The sequence below is a fragment of the Xyrauchen texanus genome, chromosome 45 (assembly GCF_025860055.1).
Source record: "Xyrauchen texanus isolate HMW12.3.18 chromosome 45, RBS_HiC_50CHRs, whole genome shotgun sequence".
Classification (NCBI taxonomy): Eukaryota; Metazoa; Chordata; class Actinopteri; order Cypriniformes; family Catostomidae; genus Xyrauchen; species Xyrauchen texanus.
In genome coordinates this window covers 26,144,641-26,162,083 of record NC_068320.1, presented here as the reverse complement: position 1 = coordinate 26,162,083, position 17,443 = coordinate 26,144,641, and the positions used below count along the sequence as shown (strand labels likewise).

At 38.1% G+C, this 17,443-nt stretch overlaps 2 protein-coding genes across 2 annotated transcripts in view; one reads left to right on the top strand and one right to left on the bottom strand.

The window, feature by feature from the left end:
• Positions 1–2,980, top strand: part of LOC127637414 (palmitoyltransferase ZDHHC17-like) — a 30,165-nt gene extending 27,185 nt beyond the window's left edge. Inside the window, exons 15-17 of the mRNA XM_052118452.1 lie at positions 79–236; positions 527–621; positions 989–2,980. Of these exons, the coding sequence (XP_051974412.1) occupies positions 79–236; positions 527–621; positions 989–1,127 (392 nt within the window). The 3' untranslated portion in view covers positions 1,128–2,980. The remainder of the gene's footprint in view (positions 1–78; positions 237–526; positions 622–988) is intronic.
• Positions 2,981–3,111: 131 nt separating this feature from the next.
• On the bottom strand, positions 3,112–16,527 carry csrp2 (cysteine and glycine-rich protein 2). The gene is made up of 6 exons (XM_052118453.1): positions 16,424–16,527; positions 13,385–13,501; positions 12,051–12,219; positions 10,079–10,208; positions 9,663–9,756; positions 3,112–6,764 (listed from the first exon to the last, which is right to left on the bottom strand). The coding sequence occupies exons 2-6, from the start codon at positions 13,494–13,496 to the stop codon at positions 6,688–6,690; spliced, it is 582 nt and encodes a 193-aa protein (XP_051974413.1). The 5' UTR covers positions 13,497–13,501; positions 16,424–16,527; the 3' UTR covers positions 3,112–6,687.
• Between the last annotated feature and the right edge of the window lie 916 nt (positions 16,528–17,443).

Sequence of the window (17,443 nt, the reverse complement as noted above, 5' to 3'; positions counted from 1 at the left end):
ATGTCTGTCTTTATCTTATTCATGAGATCAGACGGTCTCTAGATGTTTGTGATGAATTGACATTGATTGTCTCTATAGACTGGAGGATTCACTGTGCGACCAGCTACACTAAAGACGGCTTCTGGATGTACATCACTCAGATCGCCACCTGCTCGCCGTGGATGTTCTGGATGTTCCTCAACAGTGCGTTTCACCTCATGTGGGTCGCTGTGCTCATTATGTGCCAGCTCTACCAGGTGTGAGACAAACACATGATATACCCTGTTAACATTTTTGGGCATCATAGGTCTGATGTCATTTTGTTCCAGTAGAACATTGGATTGAATATTGTTCTAATTGAAGTATTTAATTAGGATAGCCACATGCTAGTATTGGACATGTGAGCGTTTAGTAAAGTGTTGTTTGAGCCATGTGTTTCAGTTTAGTAGCTTGTTGCTGACTTTGTAGACCGCACAGCAGCTCACTAAGATTCAGAACAGAGTTTTTGTTTTTTGATGTGTACGTTGTACTGCTCTCTCCTCTATAGATTGCTGTTCTAGGCATCACAACAAATGAGCGAATGAATGCCAGAAGATATAAGCACTTTAAAGTCACAGCCACGTCCATCGAAAGCCCTTTCAGGTGACTCATTTCAATGCACCTGCTGAGAACAGCTCATTTTACTTGCCCTAGACCATTTAAACACACAAGGATGTGTTGTAAAGCAATCATGACTATATAATCATTTAATGGAGTACTTTCACTGTAATGATGTTGGTTTTAGAGTCATTTGAATATAATCTATTTAAATGTTTACAAAAATGATGCTGTTGGCAATTGACCCTTCGCTAAGCCTCGCTCATCTTTTGTTACTGCTGCAAACTCGTTCAGTCATTTTCTATACAAACATCAGATTTAGTCGGTTACCTCCTGGAATTAGTGAATAAACATCTAATCATCGTGACCAGTGATTTGCATTGCTAAAACGTCTCCTCTTTTTGTTGCGTAGTCACGGCTGTATGCGGAACCTCATCGATTTCTTCGAGTTGCGCTGCTGTGGTCTGTTGCGGCCCGTGGTTGTAGACTGGACCTCCCAGTACACAATAGAGTACGACCAGGTGTCCGGCTCAGGATACCAGCTGGTGTAGCGGTCAGAAGAAGAGAGAGAGAAGTGCTGCTCACCGGGACCATCTTCTTCACCGAGAGACTACAAACCTCACCCAGTCAGGATTCGCATGCTGTTATTGGCTACCGTAACCAACCGACCCACCTCTACCTGCCCACTGCACCCGCCCCCCCTGCCATAGACAGCACTACGAGACGCAGGGTTGAGAGGAACAGGAAGAGGAGGATTTTGATGACATCGGCGGCATGCGGCATACTCTCCTCTATTGGTCGGAAACGTTTTTTTTTTAGATTGTTTTGCACATCGAGTTCATTTGACTGTGTTTGTCCTGTGGCCCCTTTTCTATTGCTTTTTTTATTATTATTATTTTTTTTTAAGTGATATCAAATATTCATCATTTAAATCCTGGTTGAACTCTGAACAGGATTGAGATTCAGCATAGCATAAGTGGAAGTCGTGTGGCATTTTGGTAGTGGTTAAAGAGAGAATTCACTCAAATGAAATTCTGTCATCATTTAGGCACAGTCATGTTGTTCCAAAAGAATGTTCAAACTGCTCTTTTCCATACAATGAAAGCATATAAGTGACCATAAAACTCTCAAGCTCCAAAAGTGTCATAAAAATAGTCCATGTAACTCGTGAACTATATTTGTGGTACTTTTACGATTAGAAATATAACTGCAAATGGTTTTGAAATGACAGGATTAAATTATTTGGGTGAATTGTTCCTTTTAAGCTGGCTTGATTCTCCTGATCATGATTCTATATGATTGCCTGAATTTTACTGATATTTTCATATCAATCTGATCAAAACGGGCATCATGTAGTCTCATGACTAGAGAGATGCCCTCTTAAATAATGTGACGTAAAACATATTTATTTTAGCCTATTTATAGAGTATTTTTCAAAGAGTAAGTACGGTACCATGTGGTCATTTGACACGTTTTCAACATTTAAATGTATACATTTCTGCATATGTGTACATATAAAGCATGTTTAATAGTTTAGGTGGGTGACAAATCTCACAAAACCTGTAAAGATCACATTTGACTTGAAAATCATGTTTTTTGTTTTTTTTGGCCATATATATACACTTTTTTTTTTTTTTTTTTGCATCAACTTGGTTTTAAAGTATTTATACATCATAGTTGTATTTATTATACGGCCTTTAGGCTGATTTAAAAAAAAAAAAACACTGCATTACAGTAACGAATCTAATAAGATTCACCATTACAGAGAATTTTGGGGGGATAATTAGATTTTTTTGCAAATTATTTCACAATGCTTAAATCATAATGGTCCTAAAATAGGCTTAATTTTTTTTATTTACATTATTTTTTTGTTTATATATTTTTTTTATTTTTTGGGGGTAAAATTTGTCCTTACCATGTTCTTGACGGGTTTCGTGAGATTCACCCTGGTGCCCTTAGATTTCAAATAACACACTCCTATGTGAAACTCTATTTATTATGTATGTGTAGTTTTAGAAATTTATACATTTAAAAATGCTGTTTTGGGAAAGCCATTAAGTGGACCTGATACTGGTGTAAACTTAATGGAAGATACAGTTTAATATGCCAGCCCGCCAGAGGGGCTCCTTTCGTTTGTTTTGTTTTTATTTTTGGCCGTGGCGACTTTTTTGTCGGCCTAAAACAATGCACTGATTTTATTTTGTATTTTTGTTGTTACTGAAGAATCAAGCTTGATATTCCACTGTCTCCGAGGGATCTTGGCGTTTTACGTAAAGCGCAAGCTCCTCCCCCTTTTGCTCTCCTCAGTTTCCTCTTCCTGTTGGTGCGGTGTTGTCATAGCAGCAGCTGACGGGATGAACTTGATGTAAAGAATGTGCATCTGTACATAAACTTGATTTCTTTCCGTGAGTGACTTCCGTTCGTTTTTATTTTGTCCGTGTTAGTTGAAGCTGCTCCTTTTTTTTTTTTTTATCTTGCCACAAAAACTAAAAAAATCGTCTATTATCCAAGTGTATGACTGTAGCTTTTAGTGGTGTCTGGCACTGCTGTGTATAATAGACCTTTTACCCTGCAAGTCTTCACTGCATGTGTAAAGCCTGGACATGGGGCCGTTACCATAGTGACCGCCCCTCCCATACAACAAACCGCCCCACGAGCCATGCATCTGTAAATATGAATGTTCAGTATTTGCAAATATGTTTTTCTTTTTTTTAACATTTTAAACCGAATTCATGAAATGCAAGCAGAATGAATGTGTATATAATTTATAAAACCATTTTTGCATAAATTGTTGCATTTAATTGTATGTTTTACAAATACTCTCGTATAAATGATCACATTCAATTCAATACGACACACCTTTCCCACACCTGGCTCACCACTTGCGGGTGAAGTCTCCATACATTAAATCTGCCCCCGTTTTTATAATGCACGGCACATGCGCCATGCGTAATAACCATGCACTGCTCCACACAATCAGTTTCTGTGCAAGGATGTGCAGTCAAGTCAAGCGTGTACCTTCTGGAAATTTACATAAGCCCATTTTAGCCACAGGAAGTAGGAAAAGTTTTCGGAAGTGAAAAAATGGATACAGCGTTAAATTCAGTGCGACAATTTACATCAGAACGGTTTTATGAACGGTCTTGCGTAAATTATCTCATTCAATTTGTTGCAATAATTAAACCGTTTTATAAATATTCTTGCCTAGTAAATGTCATTGTTCATTGCGACAATTTAAGTAAGAACGGTTTTACGAATATTCTCGTGAAAATTGCATTAAATTAGATGCCACAATTTTCACGAATGTTCGTGAAACCATTCGTACATAATACACAATAGTTGCTTTAAATTCAGTGTGATAATTTATACAATAACATTCGTAAAATTGCTTGTGTAAATTCTCATTTAATTTAAAGGCAATTTTAGCTACAGGAAGTGGGGAAAAACGGCTAAGTGAAAACACTGACATTGCGTAAAAATTTTATTTGACGTGTTAAACAGTCAACTATTACATTTGTCAGCCATGAAATTATTGCATTCAATTCGATGCATAATTTTTGCATAATGCGAGAATTTATGAACGATTTTCCGAATGTTCTCGTGAATATTTTTGCATTAAATTCGATGCGATAATTTACACAAGAATGTTCGTGAAACATCTTGCATAAATTGTTGCTTTGAATTCATTGCAATTATTTATGCACGAATGTTTGTACAATTGCTATTTTTAAATGTCAAACAGTCAACTATTATATAGCGTGTTAAATTTCCCAGCCCTAAAATGAACGCGTTCAACTCAGTGCGACAATTTATGTAAGAAGTTTTACCAACGTTCTTACATCAACCATTTTCACGATAATGTTCGCGCAATCGTTCTTACATAAATCGTCACTTTGATTCATTGCAATAATTTATGCACGAATGTTTGTACAATTGCTATTTTTATATGTGTTTAACAGTCAACTATTATATAGCATAAATTAGCGCGTTAAATTTCCCAGCCCTAAAATTAACGCATTCAATTCAGTGCGACAATTTATGTAAACAATTTTCACAATAATTTACACGAATGTTCGCGCAATCGTTCTTACATAAATCGCTTTCAATTCATTGTGATTAATTTATGCATGAATGTTTGTACAATTGCTATTTTTAAAATGTGTTTAACAATCAACTATTATATAGCAGATATTAGCGCGTTAAATTTCCCAGCCCAGTGTGACAATTAATGTAAATTTTTACCAATGTTCTTACGTAAACAATTTTCACGATAATTTACACAATGTTCGCGCAATTGTTCTTACATAAATCGTCGCATTGAATCATTGCGATTAATTTATGCACGAATGTTTGTAAAATTGCTATTTTTAAATGTGTTTAACAGTCAACTATTATATAGCAGAAATTAGCTCGTTAAATTTCCCAGCCCTAAAATGAACGCATTCAATTCAGTGCAACAATTTATGTACGAATTTTTACCAACGTTCTTGCGTAAACAATTTTCACGATAATGTTCGCGCAATCGTTCTTGCATAAATCTTCGCTTTGAATTCATTGCGATAATTTATGTACACATTTTTACCAACGTTCTTGCATCAACAATTTATGATAATTTACACAAGAATCTTCACGCAATCGTTCTTACATAAATCGTCGCTTTGAATTCATTGCGATAATTTATGCACGAATGTTTGTACAATTGCTATTTGTAAATGTGTTTAACAATCAACTATTATATAGCAGAAATTAGCGCGTTAAATTTCCCAGCCCTAAAATTAACGCATTCAATTCAGTGCGCCAATTTATGTAAGAAGTTTTACCAACGTTCTTACGTCAACAATTTTCACGATAATTTACACAAAGTTCGCGCAATCGTTATTACATAAATCGTCTCTTTTCGATAATTTATGCAAAAGCGTGCATAATTTTACTAACTATTTACACATTCGTTCTGCACATGTTTTGTGAATGACACCTTATGTGTGTATTGCGTGTCCCTCATGGTCTGTGGGCGCTCGCTATTGATCGATCAGTTTTTTGCAGATGTATTTTATCTGAATGTTCCATTCTTGTTGATTTAATATTCACATCTAAATGGTTTCTTTTTATGTTTCATTGCTGGGTTTGTTCTATCACTGGATGTATAAATTGTAAAGTAAATGCCAGAGACGACATAAGAAATGCAGAACTGTCATGCTGTAATTCAAGAGCGTGCATCGTGATGAGATTGTCTGAAGTGGATGCAATGCATCGCTTATGGACGCAATCGATGGGCCCTCACTGTAATATCATAAATAGGCACAGTAACAGTCATTTATTAGGATGAAAATACATGTGACACTGTTTTTAGACTATAATCACTCTGTTGTTCCTATGCCTTTAAGGTTTGGCTGTTTTTCCACCCTGTGAAAGCACATGCTCATCTCCAGTGCCTCAGCGGAAATCAGGACGTCACCGTACTCTGCTTCAGATGTTAACTTATTGGGCATGGTTCAATTTTAATGGCTTTATTAATAAATCATTGAAAGGTGGAAGTCCTGTGTGGTAGTTTTCAATATAACAGCCATACTCTGTGCAATGAAACATGGTTTGTCTTTTAATAACAACGTGAATAACTGCTCAAATGTAACTTTAAAAGCAAGACCCTTAACAAATTAGTACTTTATTGTGTTTATTTCGTTCACAAACATATGCTCATAAAATGTACTGCACTTGAATCATTTAACAAACACCTTAAATGGTGAATCTCATGAAAAATGTGATGTCCAGGTCTAATTTCCCCTCCCAAAACCAAAAGGAGGGGGGGAGTGCATTAAGAAAATAAAGCTTAGTTTTAGGACTTGTCTGGTTACGCACTGGTTTTGTGACATCATTATTATTATTACATAATTACTATCGTTGTTGTAATACAGTAGTGAAAACCTTACCACAATATACATATAAATATATATATATATATAAATGAAAATGTCACATACAAGGTAACATATTAATGGTCCTAACAAAATAGGCATAGAATTATGGCCCATGTTTTAAGATTCACCCTAAAAGCTTTTGGAATTAGTAAAAACGTTTTAATTATAGTAAAAGTAACGTACACGGTCACGAGTATCATTGAATGTGCACCAGAGCCCCTGCACCCTGACCATAGCCAAATCCTTTGGGTCCAAAGTTCTTTGCATAACATGCTAAAAAAGAAGAAAGAGAGTGGAAGTTAAGCATGTTCATCGGTGAGAGGTACGAGAGAACAGTTGGCCTATAAGAACTTGCACATATGATAAGATTATCTATGTGCATGGCATCTCTGGTGTCTAACCATCATTGGTGTGTGTGGGGGGGTGAATGAGTCACAGTGTAACGCGCTTTGAATACCGCTAAGGTTAATAAAGGTGCTATATAAGTGCAAACCATTTACTTAAAATGGTTTTGGCTTTGTTCACATCTGGTGTGTGAAAACGAAATTGTTCTGGTTTTATTTCACTTTGTTACACCTGTTGTGTTCCTGGTCTAAAGTGACCGGCCGTTGGAAGTGACCGGATCAGACCAGTGGTTCTCAACCTTTTGACTCCCATTCACAAAAAGGACCCCCATTGTTGGAGAAAATATTTGAAGGCCCCCCTCATGTAGGCTATAAGATATTTATATCCTGAGATGTATCTATTATAAGATTGTGAAGGCGTGGTCGATCGCCCATCTGGGGAGAGAGAGAAAGCGGTTAGAGATGCCACCTGAGATTAATTGTGACTAATTACCGTTTCTATGTTCACAGTGAGATTCAGGGGGGGGGGGGGAGACACGTAGTCTCTGGTCTGTATTTGTAGTTACCATAGTGTTTATATAGTGTTATGCTGCAAAGCGATTTTCTCTTATTTTTGTAAATAAAACTCTTGACTCCCGTGGACTGTGAATAACGACTCCCGCTTCGTCCTTTGATCCAATAATAATTTTAAGTGACCTTAAGGCCCTGCTGGAAGTGTGCTGAGGCCCCCTAGTGAGTCCCGACCCCCTGGTTGAGAACCACTGGATTAGACAACAAAATACCAAAATATTAAGTGTTCAGGAGTATCCCAATCATCTAGACAAAGTCCTCGGACATGTGCCCACAAAACGCCCTTTTTTGCATCGACTTTCCATGTACACTCTTTGATGAATATTTCAAGATTTCCTCATCACATGATTTTGTTTTTGGGATCGTTTGAATCGGGATAGTCTGCTGTTAGTTACGATATGTCATTGTCTAAGTTATATGTATGTTTCAGGAAGTAGTAAGGAAAAAGGTTTGTAATAAGCAAATGGAAAGTATTTACAATAAGACTCTTATGGTGCGTTCACATACAACGTGAAGTGAGCGTTTCGCGTGTTGCGATTACATACAAAGTCAATGCAAAGATGCAAATAGATGTGAAAAGACGGAAATTCGCGGCAGGCGAATTATGGTGCGTACACACACAACGTGCCGAAAATTCTCACCTCTCATTGCTTGTGTGAGTTTGAACGCTGGACTATAAATGTGTTTAAACTCGCGTTAGCGGAAAAAACGCAAAGATGCGAATAGATGCAAATTCGCGGCAGGCAAATATAGTGCGTTCACAAATAACGCAAAGAACATTTTCACCTCGCATTGTTCGCACGAATTTGACCGTTGGATTATAAATTTGTGTTTAAACGCGCATTTGCAAAAAAAAAATGCAAAGATGCAAATAGATGCGAAAAGACGCAAATGTGCGGCAGGCGAATTATGGTGCGTTCACACAAAACTCAAAGAAAACTTTTCGCCTTGCATTGCTCGTGCAAGTTTGACCGCTGGATTATACGTGTGTGTTTAAACTCGCGTTCGCACGAGTAACGCGAACCCGCAAGTATTCCCCCTTCTCTTCCGGAAAAGGACGGGAGGCGGGGCTTCTATGACTTGGTTCATAGTAAAGTTCAACCAATAGCTGGAATCAAGTAGACGCGCATATTTTCAGAATTTACCAGGTAGTTCAACTTCCTCGCTCTCGTTCCTCCAAGCGATGTCTTTTATCGTCCGGTCTCTGTATATGTATGACGTTGTATCATACAATTCTGGGTGCGCGCACACACACACACACCAATTTGTTTATGAATTTTTCCAGATTTCTTTTGCTACTACGTCAGTGACATCCGGACAATCTCAATGCTGATAGGCTTTCGCGACAATGCGTCAAGCGAATGAAGCAATTTTGCGTGTTCGAGTCGCGTCATTTGCTTCATTCGCGCTGCCCGATGCAAATTCACATCTATTCGCATCTTTGCATTGACTCTGTATGTAATCAAGCGTGTGAAGCGCTCTCTTCTCGTTGTACGTGAACGCACCATTACAATGAAATCCAAGCAGGCCGAAGTGTTTCAAAAGCAAAATGGAATTATTGAACGAGAAAATGATTATCCATTATTTGCGAAGTGTCTAATCAGTTCTTTTTGATGTGGGACTACTTTTACAGGTGCATGAATGTCTGGTTACGCATTACTAACGTGAGTTTGCTGCATGTAAACGGTTCCTTTCTGGTACTTGTGCGTCTATAATGAGAAAGTTACCAGGTTTAGCAGCTTTGCATTGTCATAACATTGGAGTTCAAATATTTGCTTCTTTCTCGTCTCATTTGAACATTAAATACATTAGTTTTAGCACGTTTTTTAGGATTTCACACATTTCGATTTCATACGAAAATTCCATCGAATTAAAATGCGTAATTTATAAAACGTCAAATATTCAGGTTGTTTTATATTATTTAATTGTTTTTTTATTTGATGATGGAAATTTGTTATTAAATTGACATGCACAAATCTTAAAATGACTTTTTTTTAAATTCATTTATAATAGTTTTAAAGTCTTGTGGTGATTCTCTTTGAAAAAGTGTGTATTTTAAAATATAATAATTACAAATTATTTTAAGGTTTTATCAGAATGCTTTATTCAGTTTTTCCAGCTGCCATTGTAAGTGTATTTACTTGAAATGAACTAGCAATGTCACAGGTGTTTGTTTCTTTAAACAACCTGAAATATTTCGGAATATCCTAATTTTAGGATGTGCATTAGATTTCATCATGATTTCTGAATATCTGACCTTTGCAGTAGATTTCTCCCTCTTTCTCGGTTTGAGTGGTCGACTCCAAACCCTTCCCACATTTGGCACAGCGAAAACAGTTCTTATGCCACGGCTGAAAGACAAGAGACGTAAGGCTAAGATTAAAAGTTAAGCGCAACCGATTGACATCCTCCCTAATTAAAGAAAAGAACAATTCTGGACCTAATCCTGCATGTAGATCCAAAGATCTATTAAATGAGCTGTTTTGGCAGTAGACATGCAAGCATCTGCAAAGAAAACATCAATGAGGTGAACTTTTGGCCTCAAGAGTGTATGCAACTGTGTTTCCATGACGTGACAGAATTCGCTCTCCTGTAATGACACTTCATATCAGAGCATCAAGGTTTGTTGGTAAGGCATCTGTTTACATTTGTCGGCCTTATCTGGTAACTCACCTTCCCCGCGCTCATTACTTTCTCTGCGGCATAAACGGACTCTCCACAGCGCGCACACTTCTCCGAGCCACCAAACTTCTGTGCATATTTGGACGGGTTTGGGTTGGTGGTGGGTCTGTGAGTTTGGGTTCTAGGTAAGAGACAGAGAGAGGTCAGATGATATTTTCTGAATCAAAGCCTAACGAGGGGTGGCACATGTCTCAGCTGCCCTGAATGAGTGGCTTTGTTTTGGCTTAGGACAAAGCGGATGCCTGGGGTCTGTTCGGCTGTACAGGAGCCTCAGCTTACATAATAGATGCTTTCATAACAATAATCGCATAATGCTGGGCTTAAAAACAGTGACTACACTGACACTAAAAATGGCTTTAAAGTTTGTAAATGTTGATTAACCTCGTGTGACCCCATATCCACATGCGTGGATGTTGTATTTTGGCTTTGCTATACACAACGCAGAATTTAAACCGACTGATCTCAGTTCAGAAGACTCTGGGCTGTCAGTAAAGTGTTAAAGTCATGTGACAAAACAACATGGCGCTGACCACAGCGGAGTTTGTCTTTGGGAGAAACGCCAACAAAAATACATCTGGTAAGAAACATAAATCTGTTTTTACATTTAAACCTGTTGGAGTCAAATGATTCGAGTCTCTAGTTTCATTCAATACGCCATTTTTTTTTAATTTTAGCGACGTATTGCGAAACAACACGCTGATAAACACAATGTACACTAATGTGCACAATAGCGCATTTTATCCTTCGAAATCCAATATTTACTGTACATTATCAAATCTGAACAATGTTGCTTTCAGAGGCTTTAAATAGAGTTACGATGAAAATAAGGTGCATTTCAAACTGTTCTGAGACCAGTGCAGACAGACAGCACACTGGAGGTTAAGTCATTCACTAAATAGGGAGCAAGGGAGCATCCTATAGCTCTCCTGTAACTGTTCTGAGACCAGTGCAGACAGACAGCACACTGGAGGTTAAGTCATGCACTAAATAGGGAGCAAGGGAGCATCCTATAGCTCTCCTGTAACTGTTCTGAGACCAGTGCAGACAGACAGCACACTGGAGGTTAAGTCATTCCCTAAATAAGGAGCAAGGGAGCATCCTATAGCTCTCCTGTAACTGTTCTGAGACCAGTGCAGACAGACAGCACACTGGAGGTTAAGTCATGCACTAAATAGGGAGCAAGGGAGCATCCTATAGCTCTCCTATAACTGATCTGAGACCAGTGCAGACAGACAGCACACTGGAGGTTAAGTCATGCACTAAATAGGGAGCAAGGGAGCATCCTATAGCTCTCTATGCAGTTAAGTGCGTTCACTCCTAAAATCTGATCAAAGGTTCAGTTTCAGGCTGCAGATGATGTTTGGATCACTCAACATGTTTGACAGACATGGGACGATGATCATCAGTACATAGATTCACCATTTATAATGTATCATTTTATTTTAACATGGTTGGCTGTGATTGGACGATGCTGGACATTACTTTGAATCTGAATAAATTATGCTAATTTCTGATGTAATGTCTGTAGCGTCTCAAAAACAAGACTTCTAGAAACATAATAAACAATTTTGATTAAAAAAAAAAAATACTTTCTATAGCTTGGTATTATTTAAAATGTAATTTAGTCCCGCTGTCCACATATGTGGACATACATCTTTAGAAAAAAACTTGCACTAGAATTATTTATTTTTTTATATATTTTTTCCAAGCATTTTTATTAAGCGTTTCTAGTTACAAATCAATAATGGAAATGGAAAATGCATGCAGCGGTCACGCTTGGGTATCAGGAGGTTCACACTACTTAAGCATAATCATGAGGGAGGGGCTAAGGGGGTAACTGACGCCCTTGATATTCCTTCTAACATTTTAATCGGATAACTTTTGCAAACACAAATCAACGGCATTGAATTCTACGTTCGCTATAAACTGTTTCCTGTCAAGCAGAATAATAAAACGCACTCACTCTTCTGGTTTGATGCCCAATCTCTCGCCACGGTCCATATTGAGCGTACCCGCCCCTTGGCCGTACCCGTATCCTTTAGGGCCGTACTTCTTACCGTAGCAGGACTTGCAGTAGATTTCCTGGTCATGGATGGCCAGTGTGGTGCTGTCCAACCCTTTCCTACAGACCACTAGAGAAAAAAAAAAGCATTAAAACTATATTTAAAACGAAAACAACATGTGCAAAACTCACCAGCAATGCTAGGGTGTTCTTGGTGGTTGTTTACCAAGTCATGTCAAAAGACCCCAACCCCAAGTCTCTATGATATATAATAATTTAAATCCCACGATTAGAGGCTTCAATGTGTTTATCATGTGCGTATGACTCTACACTGACTAGATTCCTTGTCTGTTGTTTATGGTCAGCTGATTAGCCACATCAGAATGGCACATTGTCCCGGACAGCATCAGGAATAGAGATAAACAATTCCAAATCAAGCAGGAAAACGCCTGAACTATTCATACAACTGAACAAACCATCCCCGGACTCCATTGCAGTGATTGTCATTACTTAACAACATTATAAACGTCCAGTGACTCAAAACCACGTCAGTGTGCACAAAAAGATTGTGGAAACATCCAGAACTGATTAAAAACTTCAGTCAATGCAGTGAAAACCAAGACTGAGAGAGACGTTTCACCGCTCAGTAACTCCTCATCGGCTTTATTGGCGGCTCACAGAAAATAAACACTTATGTAAGCTGGATTGTTTTGGTAGCGGAGCGCTAATTTGAAGCATGTGTGTTGAACCATAGTGCATCAATCTTAAAAACATCTCGGAGTGTTCATAAACATTCCTGCTGGTGTTTGGATGGGTCATTGGAGGACAAACACCGTAAGTTGATTGCGGATCAGCTTAAAAGTAAAATAAATATTTGTTAAAAGTTTAAACCAGTCAAATTGACCCGGAGCTGCATTAAAGGTGCACTCAGTAATTTTTCCCGCATTAAAAAAAGTTTTATGAATTGTAATTTTGAAACATATGTATAAAATCATGAATACTCACACAAGAGGAGGGCTGTCAGTCATATCAGTAGCCTTATAAAAGCTGTTTTATTCTACATGGAGAGGGTCCCCTCATGGGGGCGGCCATGTTATGATCACATGACCAACGGAATACTTCTCACTTAATCTCAGTAATGGCCCTGTTTGTCTGACACTCATTCACTCACTCATGGACTAAATTAATAATGGCTGACTGTGAATAGTGAATTAATGCAATGGAATCTGAACCTAAAAACTATTGACATAATTCTATAATATAATGACATAGTGAAGGTTTGGCGTTTTACTTACTACAGAGAAAGCAGCACTTGTGAAAACTCCTTCCATCACATTGAACCTCTTCAGCGTGGTACACTGTTCCATGACACGCACCGCATTGGTTTCCTCCACCCCAATTGGGCATGATAACTGTGAAAAGAAAGAATAGGATGCCAAATACGTAAACATCCCAGTTCTGACAGACAGGAAACACATCCGTCCCGTGTGCAACCTCAGGAAACTCAGTCCAGGTCTTTAAGTGTTTGCGAGTGTCTAGTTACTTATTACACAGCTCTCTGGGACGCTTGATTTTGACTGATCAACCACAACATTTTCAGGTCAAATATTTTGTATAATGAGCGATAAACTGCATTGTCCCAGGTTATTGATTTCCTACTGTACTAGTTTAATATCTCCCATATCACTTTGTGCTCTCTTTCTACTAACAACGATTTTTTGTAAGTACCATGTATGAATTTGGAGCACATTTGGTCTATGGTTGGACAAATTCCTCAGTAATAGCCGACTGCAGCCGTCTGGTCTAATAAAGATAAACTAGACAATAAACACCCTGGAGACGTCTGGAAACACAAGTCAAAACACAGCAGGACCACCAAGAGCTACAGGACAATGGAGAGTCAGATTGAGCCAAATGATTCTTTTGAATCACCACATTGTTAGAAGGATAATGCCATTTATATTTAGCACAATAAAGTGGGTTTAAAACTTTTTATATATATTCTCGCTCTCAGAGCTTTCCAATATGGAGCCCCTTAGAGGACAGGCCAGGATTTTTTTCCTGAAATTGTTTTGCGTTCTCTCTGAATAGTTTGGGTTTCCTCAAAATAGTTTGTGTTCCCTCGCTATACGTTTTGGTGTTCCCTCTGTATAGTTTGGTGTTCCCTTGGATAGTTTGTGTTCCCTAACAGTACGTTTTGGGTTCCCTCGCTATACATTTTGGGGTTCCCTCGCTATATGTTTGTGTTCCCCCGCAATACGTTTTGGGGTTCCCTCGCTATACGTTTTGTGTTCCCTCGCTATACGTTTTGTGTTCCCCCGCAATACGTTTTGGGGTTCCCTCGCTATACGTTTTGTGTTCCCTCGCTATACGTTTTGTGTTCCCTCGCTATACGTTTTACGGTTCCCCCGCAATACGTTTTGGGGTTCCCTCGCTATACGTTTTGTGTTCCCTCGCTATACGTTTTGTGTTCCCCCGCAATACGTTTTGGGGTTCCCTCGCTATACGCTTTGGGTTCCCATAATACGTTTTGGGTTCCTCGCTATCGCTTTGTGTTCCCCACTAATACGCTTTGGGGTTCCTCGCTACTCGTTTTGTGTTCCCCATAATACGTTTTGTGTTCCCTCGCTATACGTTTTGGGGTTCCCTCGCTATACGTTTTGGGGTTCCCTCGCTATACGTTTGTGTTCCCCATAATCGTTTGGGGTTCCCTCGCTATACGTTTTGGGGTTCCCTGCATCGTTTGTGTTCCTCGCTATCGTTTTGTGTTCCCCACAATACGTTTTGGGGTTCCCTCGCTATACGTTTTGTGTTCCCTCGCTATACGTTTTGTGTTCCCTCGCTATCGTTTACGGTTCCCCATATCGTTTGGGGTTCCTCGCTATCGCTTTGTGTTCCCCATACGTTTTGGGTTCCTCGCTATACGTTTTGGGTTCCTCGCTATACGCTTTGTGTTCCCCACATACGTTTTGGGTTCCCCGCTATACGTTTTGTGTTCCCTCGCTTATACGCTTTGTGTTCCCCATACGTTTTGGGGTTCCCTCATACGCTTTGTGTTCCTGCTATACGTTTTGGGGTTCCCCGCTATACGTTTTGGGTTCCCTCGCTAGTAAGTTTTGGTGTTCCCTCGCGATAAGTTTTGTGTTCCCTCGGATACGTTTGGGTTCCCTCGCAGTAAGTTTTGTGTTCCCTCGGATAGTTTGTGTTCCCTCGCAGTAAGTTTTGTGTTCCCTCGGATAGTATGTTTTCCCTCACAGTAAATGTTGCGTTCCCTCTCAGTAAGTTTTGCGTGCCCTAGCAAGACGTTTGCGTGCCCTAGCAATATTCCCCAAAAAGGCATTATTTTGTGGTGTTGTGGTTATACCATGTAATACCATGAATTTAATATATGTAACCAAAAGTTCTATGTTTTTTGACAGAAACATGGTTTTACTATAGTAATGTTGTAGGTTGTAGAAACAATCGTTTTTGGCAGAAAGGGTATTACTATAGTAATACTATAGTAACCTAGATTGCAGTAGGCTAAACTTTTTCCCCGTTTTTTTGGGTGTGTGGCAGAAATCATGGTTTTACTATACCAATATTGTAGTAACTATGAAAAGTAACCATTGTACATTTATTGTGAAGGCACGCAATACTATTGGGAGGGAACCAAAACCAATTCAGAAAAAAATACATTTCATCCACCAATAATATGCAAACACAAATATTAAACACACACAAAAACTTATTTAACATGAACTAACAATGAACAATACTGTATTACTGAACAATAAATATCTGACATATGTTTCTTAAGTGTTTTCTAATTCCCAACAGATGAGTGTTTATTGAAGAATTTATTTGATGAGGGTTTTGACATATTTTGGCATATGACATTTAAAATGAGTGTTTGTCAAGCTTAAAGCGTCCGAAATATTAGCCTGATTCAGTCTCATTAATTGTTCGTTTTGTTCGTCAACTTGCCATTAAGATCCATCGTCATAATTAACTAGATTAAAAACATTAAACCTGTCGCAGTTTAGAAAACATCTTCAAGGGGCCGTTCACACCAAACACGTTTTTGTTACCCTTTGTATTTCAATGTAAACATTCGTTACTAGACGGACGTTTTAACAGAACGTCAACTTTTTAAAAAACGCGTCTCGAGACACTTGCGTTCTATTGTTCGCCGCGCTGCGTCTGGCTTTTTTTAACGCAAGAACGCTTCGGTTTGAACGGCCCCTTACGCATTAGTTTGGAGCTCATCAAAGATATAAAAAATATAACAAAATGGCTTGACGTTTGATATTTGACATTCGCCAGACAATTCCGAAAAACTTGGACTGTCCTACCTGAGTTTAGGTGTTTTTCCTGTATATTGTCCCAGTAGATTCCCACAGCGCTTCAGTATGGACGTATGTACTTCTACAAACAGGTTGGAATGACATTATTGAGATTCTAGAAGAGGAGGAGTGTTTATAAACCTGCCCTCAGCCTGATGACGTCACGCAGAACGGTTATATTTTCTCACCCACGGCAAAAAATAAATACATATTACAATAATAATAATAATAATAAATAAAATATATTACAATAATTATAATAATAATAATAAATTCTAAATAATTAAATAAAAAAATATTTTTAATGTATATACATTTATTTATTTTTTATATATAAAAAAGTCCGCAAAATTGAATAATCAAAAACAGAAATTCCTTAAACAATTGCCTAGATTTGCGGAATACTTAAAATATTCTGAGAGCTGTATTTGTAAAAAAAAAAAAAAATATCCTTCATAATAGATGTCCTTCCTTAAGTCCTATAATGAGTTTTTTTCCTGGCATATGACTTATACAAGTTGATATTTGTATTTATTTTATTTTATATTTTTATTTATATATGTTTGTTACCCTATAGTCGATACAGAATCAACGCAATTACATCATATGTAATTGTAATTAAATTACAGTTAGAAATGGCTTTCCTTTGATATGCTGTTTTGCAAAGAAATAACTTTTTTCAGGATGACTCAAGTGTCCAAATGCTTTTTTGGGGCACTGGTTGTGCATATTTATTGTAAAAATTAAACCACATTTTTGGTGTGTTTTTATATGGATTACAAGCAGCACAGAGCTAGAGTATGCTGTCAGATATTCCAGTGTCTTCTTCCAGGCTTTCAACTGGAATTCAAATAACAAAAAAGGCCCTTTAGAAGGAATTTTAGCAAACAGCACAAGTTTGGAGAGACTGAGGGAATTTGAAGCAGATGTAGCAGGTCTGTCCTTCCTCTTATAAACGTATGATATGTTTATTTAGGTTTCCATACATGTGTCTGTGTCTGACATGTGCTCTTTAACTCGTACAACCAC

Excerpts from the sequence above, each read along its gene's own strand:
- csrp2 (XM_052118453.1), bottom strand. The coding sequence starts at position 13,496 with ATGCCCAATTGGGGTGGAGGAAACCAATGCGGTGCGTGTCATGGAACA. Across the intron at positions 10,209-12,050 it reads TTGGGCATCAAACCAGAAGA|AACCCAAACTCACAGACCCA; the intron begins GTGAGTGCGTTT and ends TCTCTTACCTAG. Across the intron at positions 6,765-9,662 it reads GGGAGAAATCTACTGCAAAG|CATGTTATGCAAAGAACTTT; the intron begins GTCAGATATTCA and ends CTTCTTTTTTAG.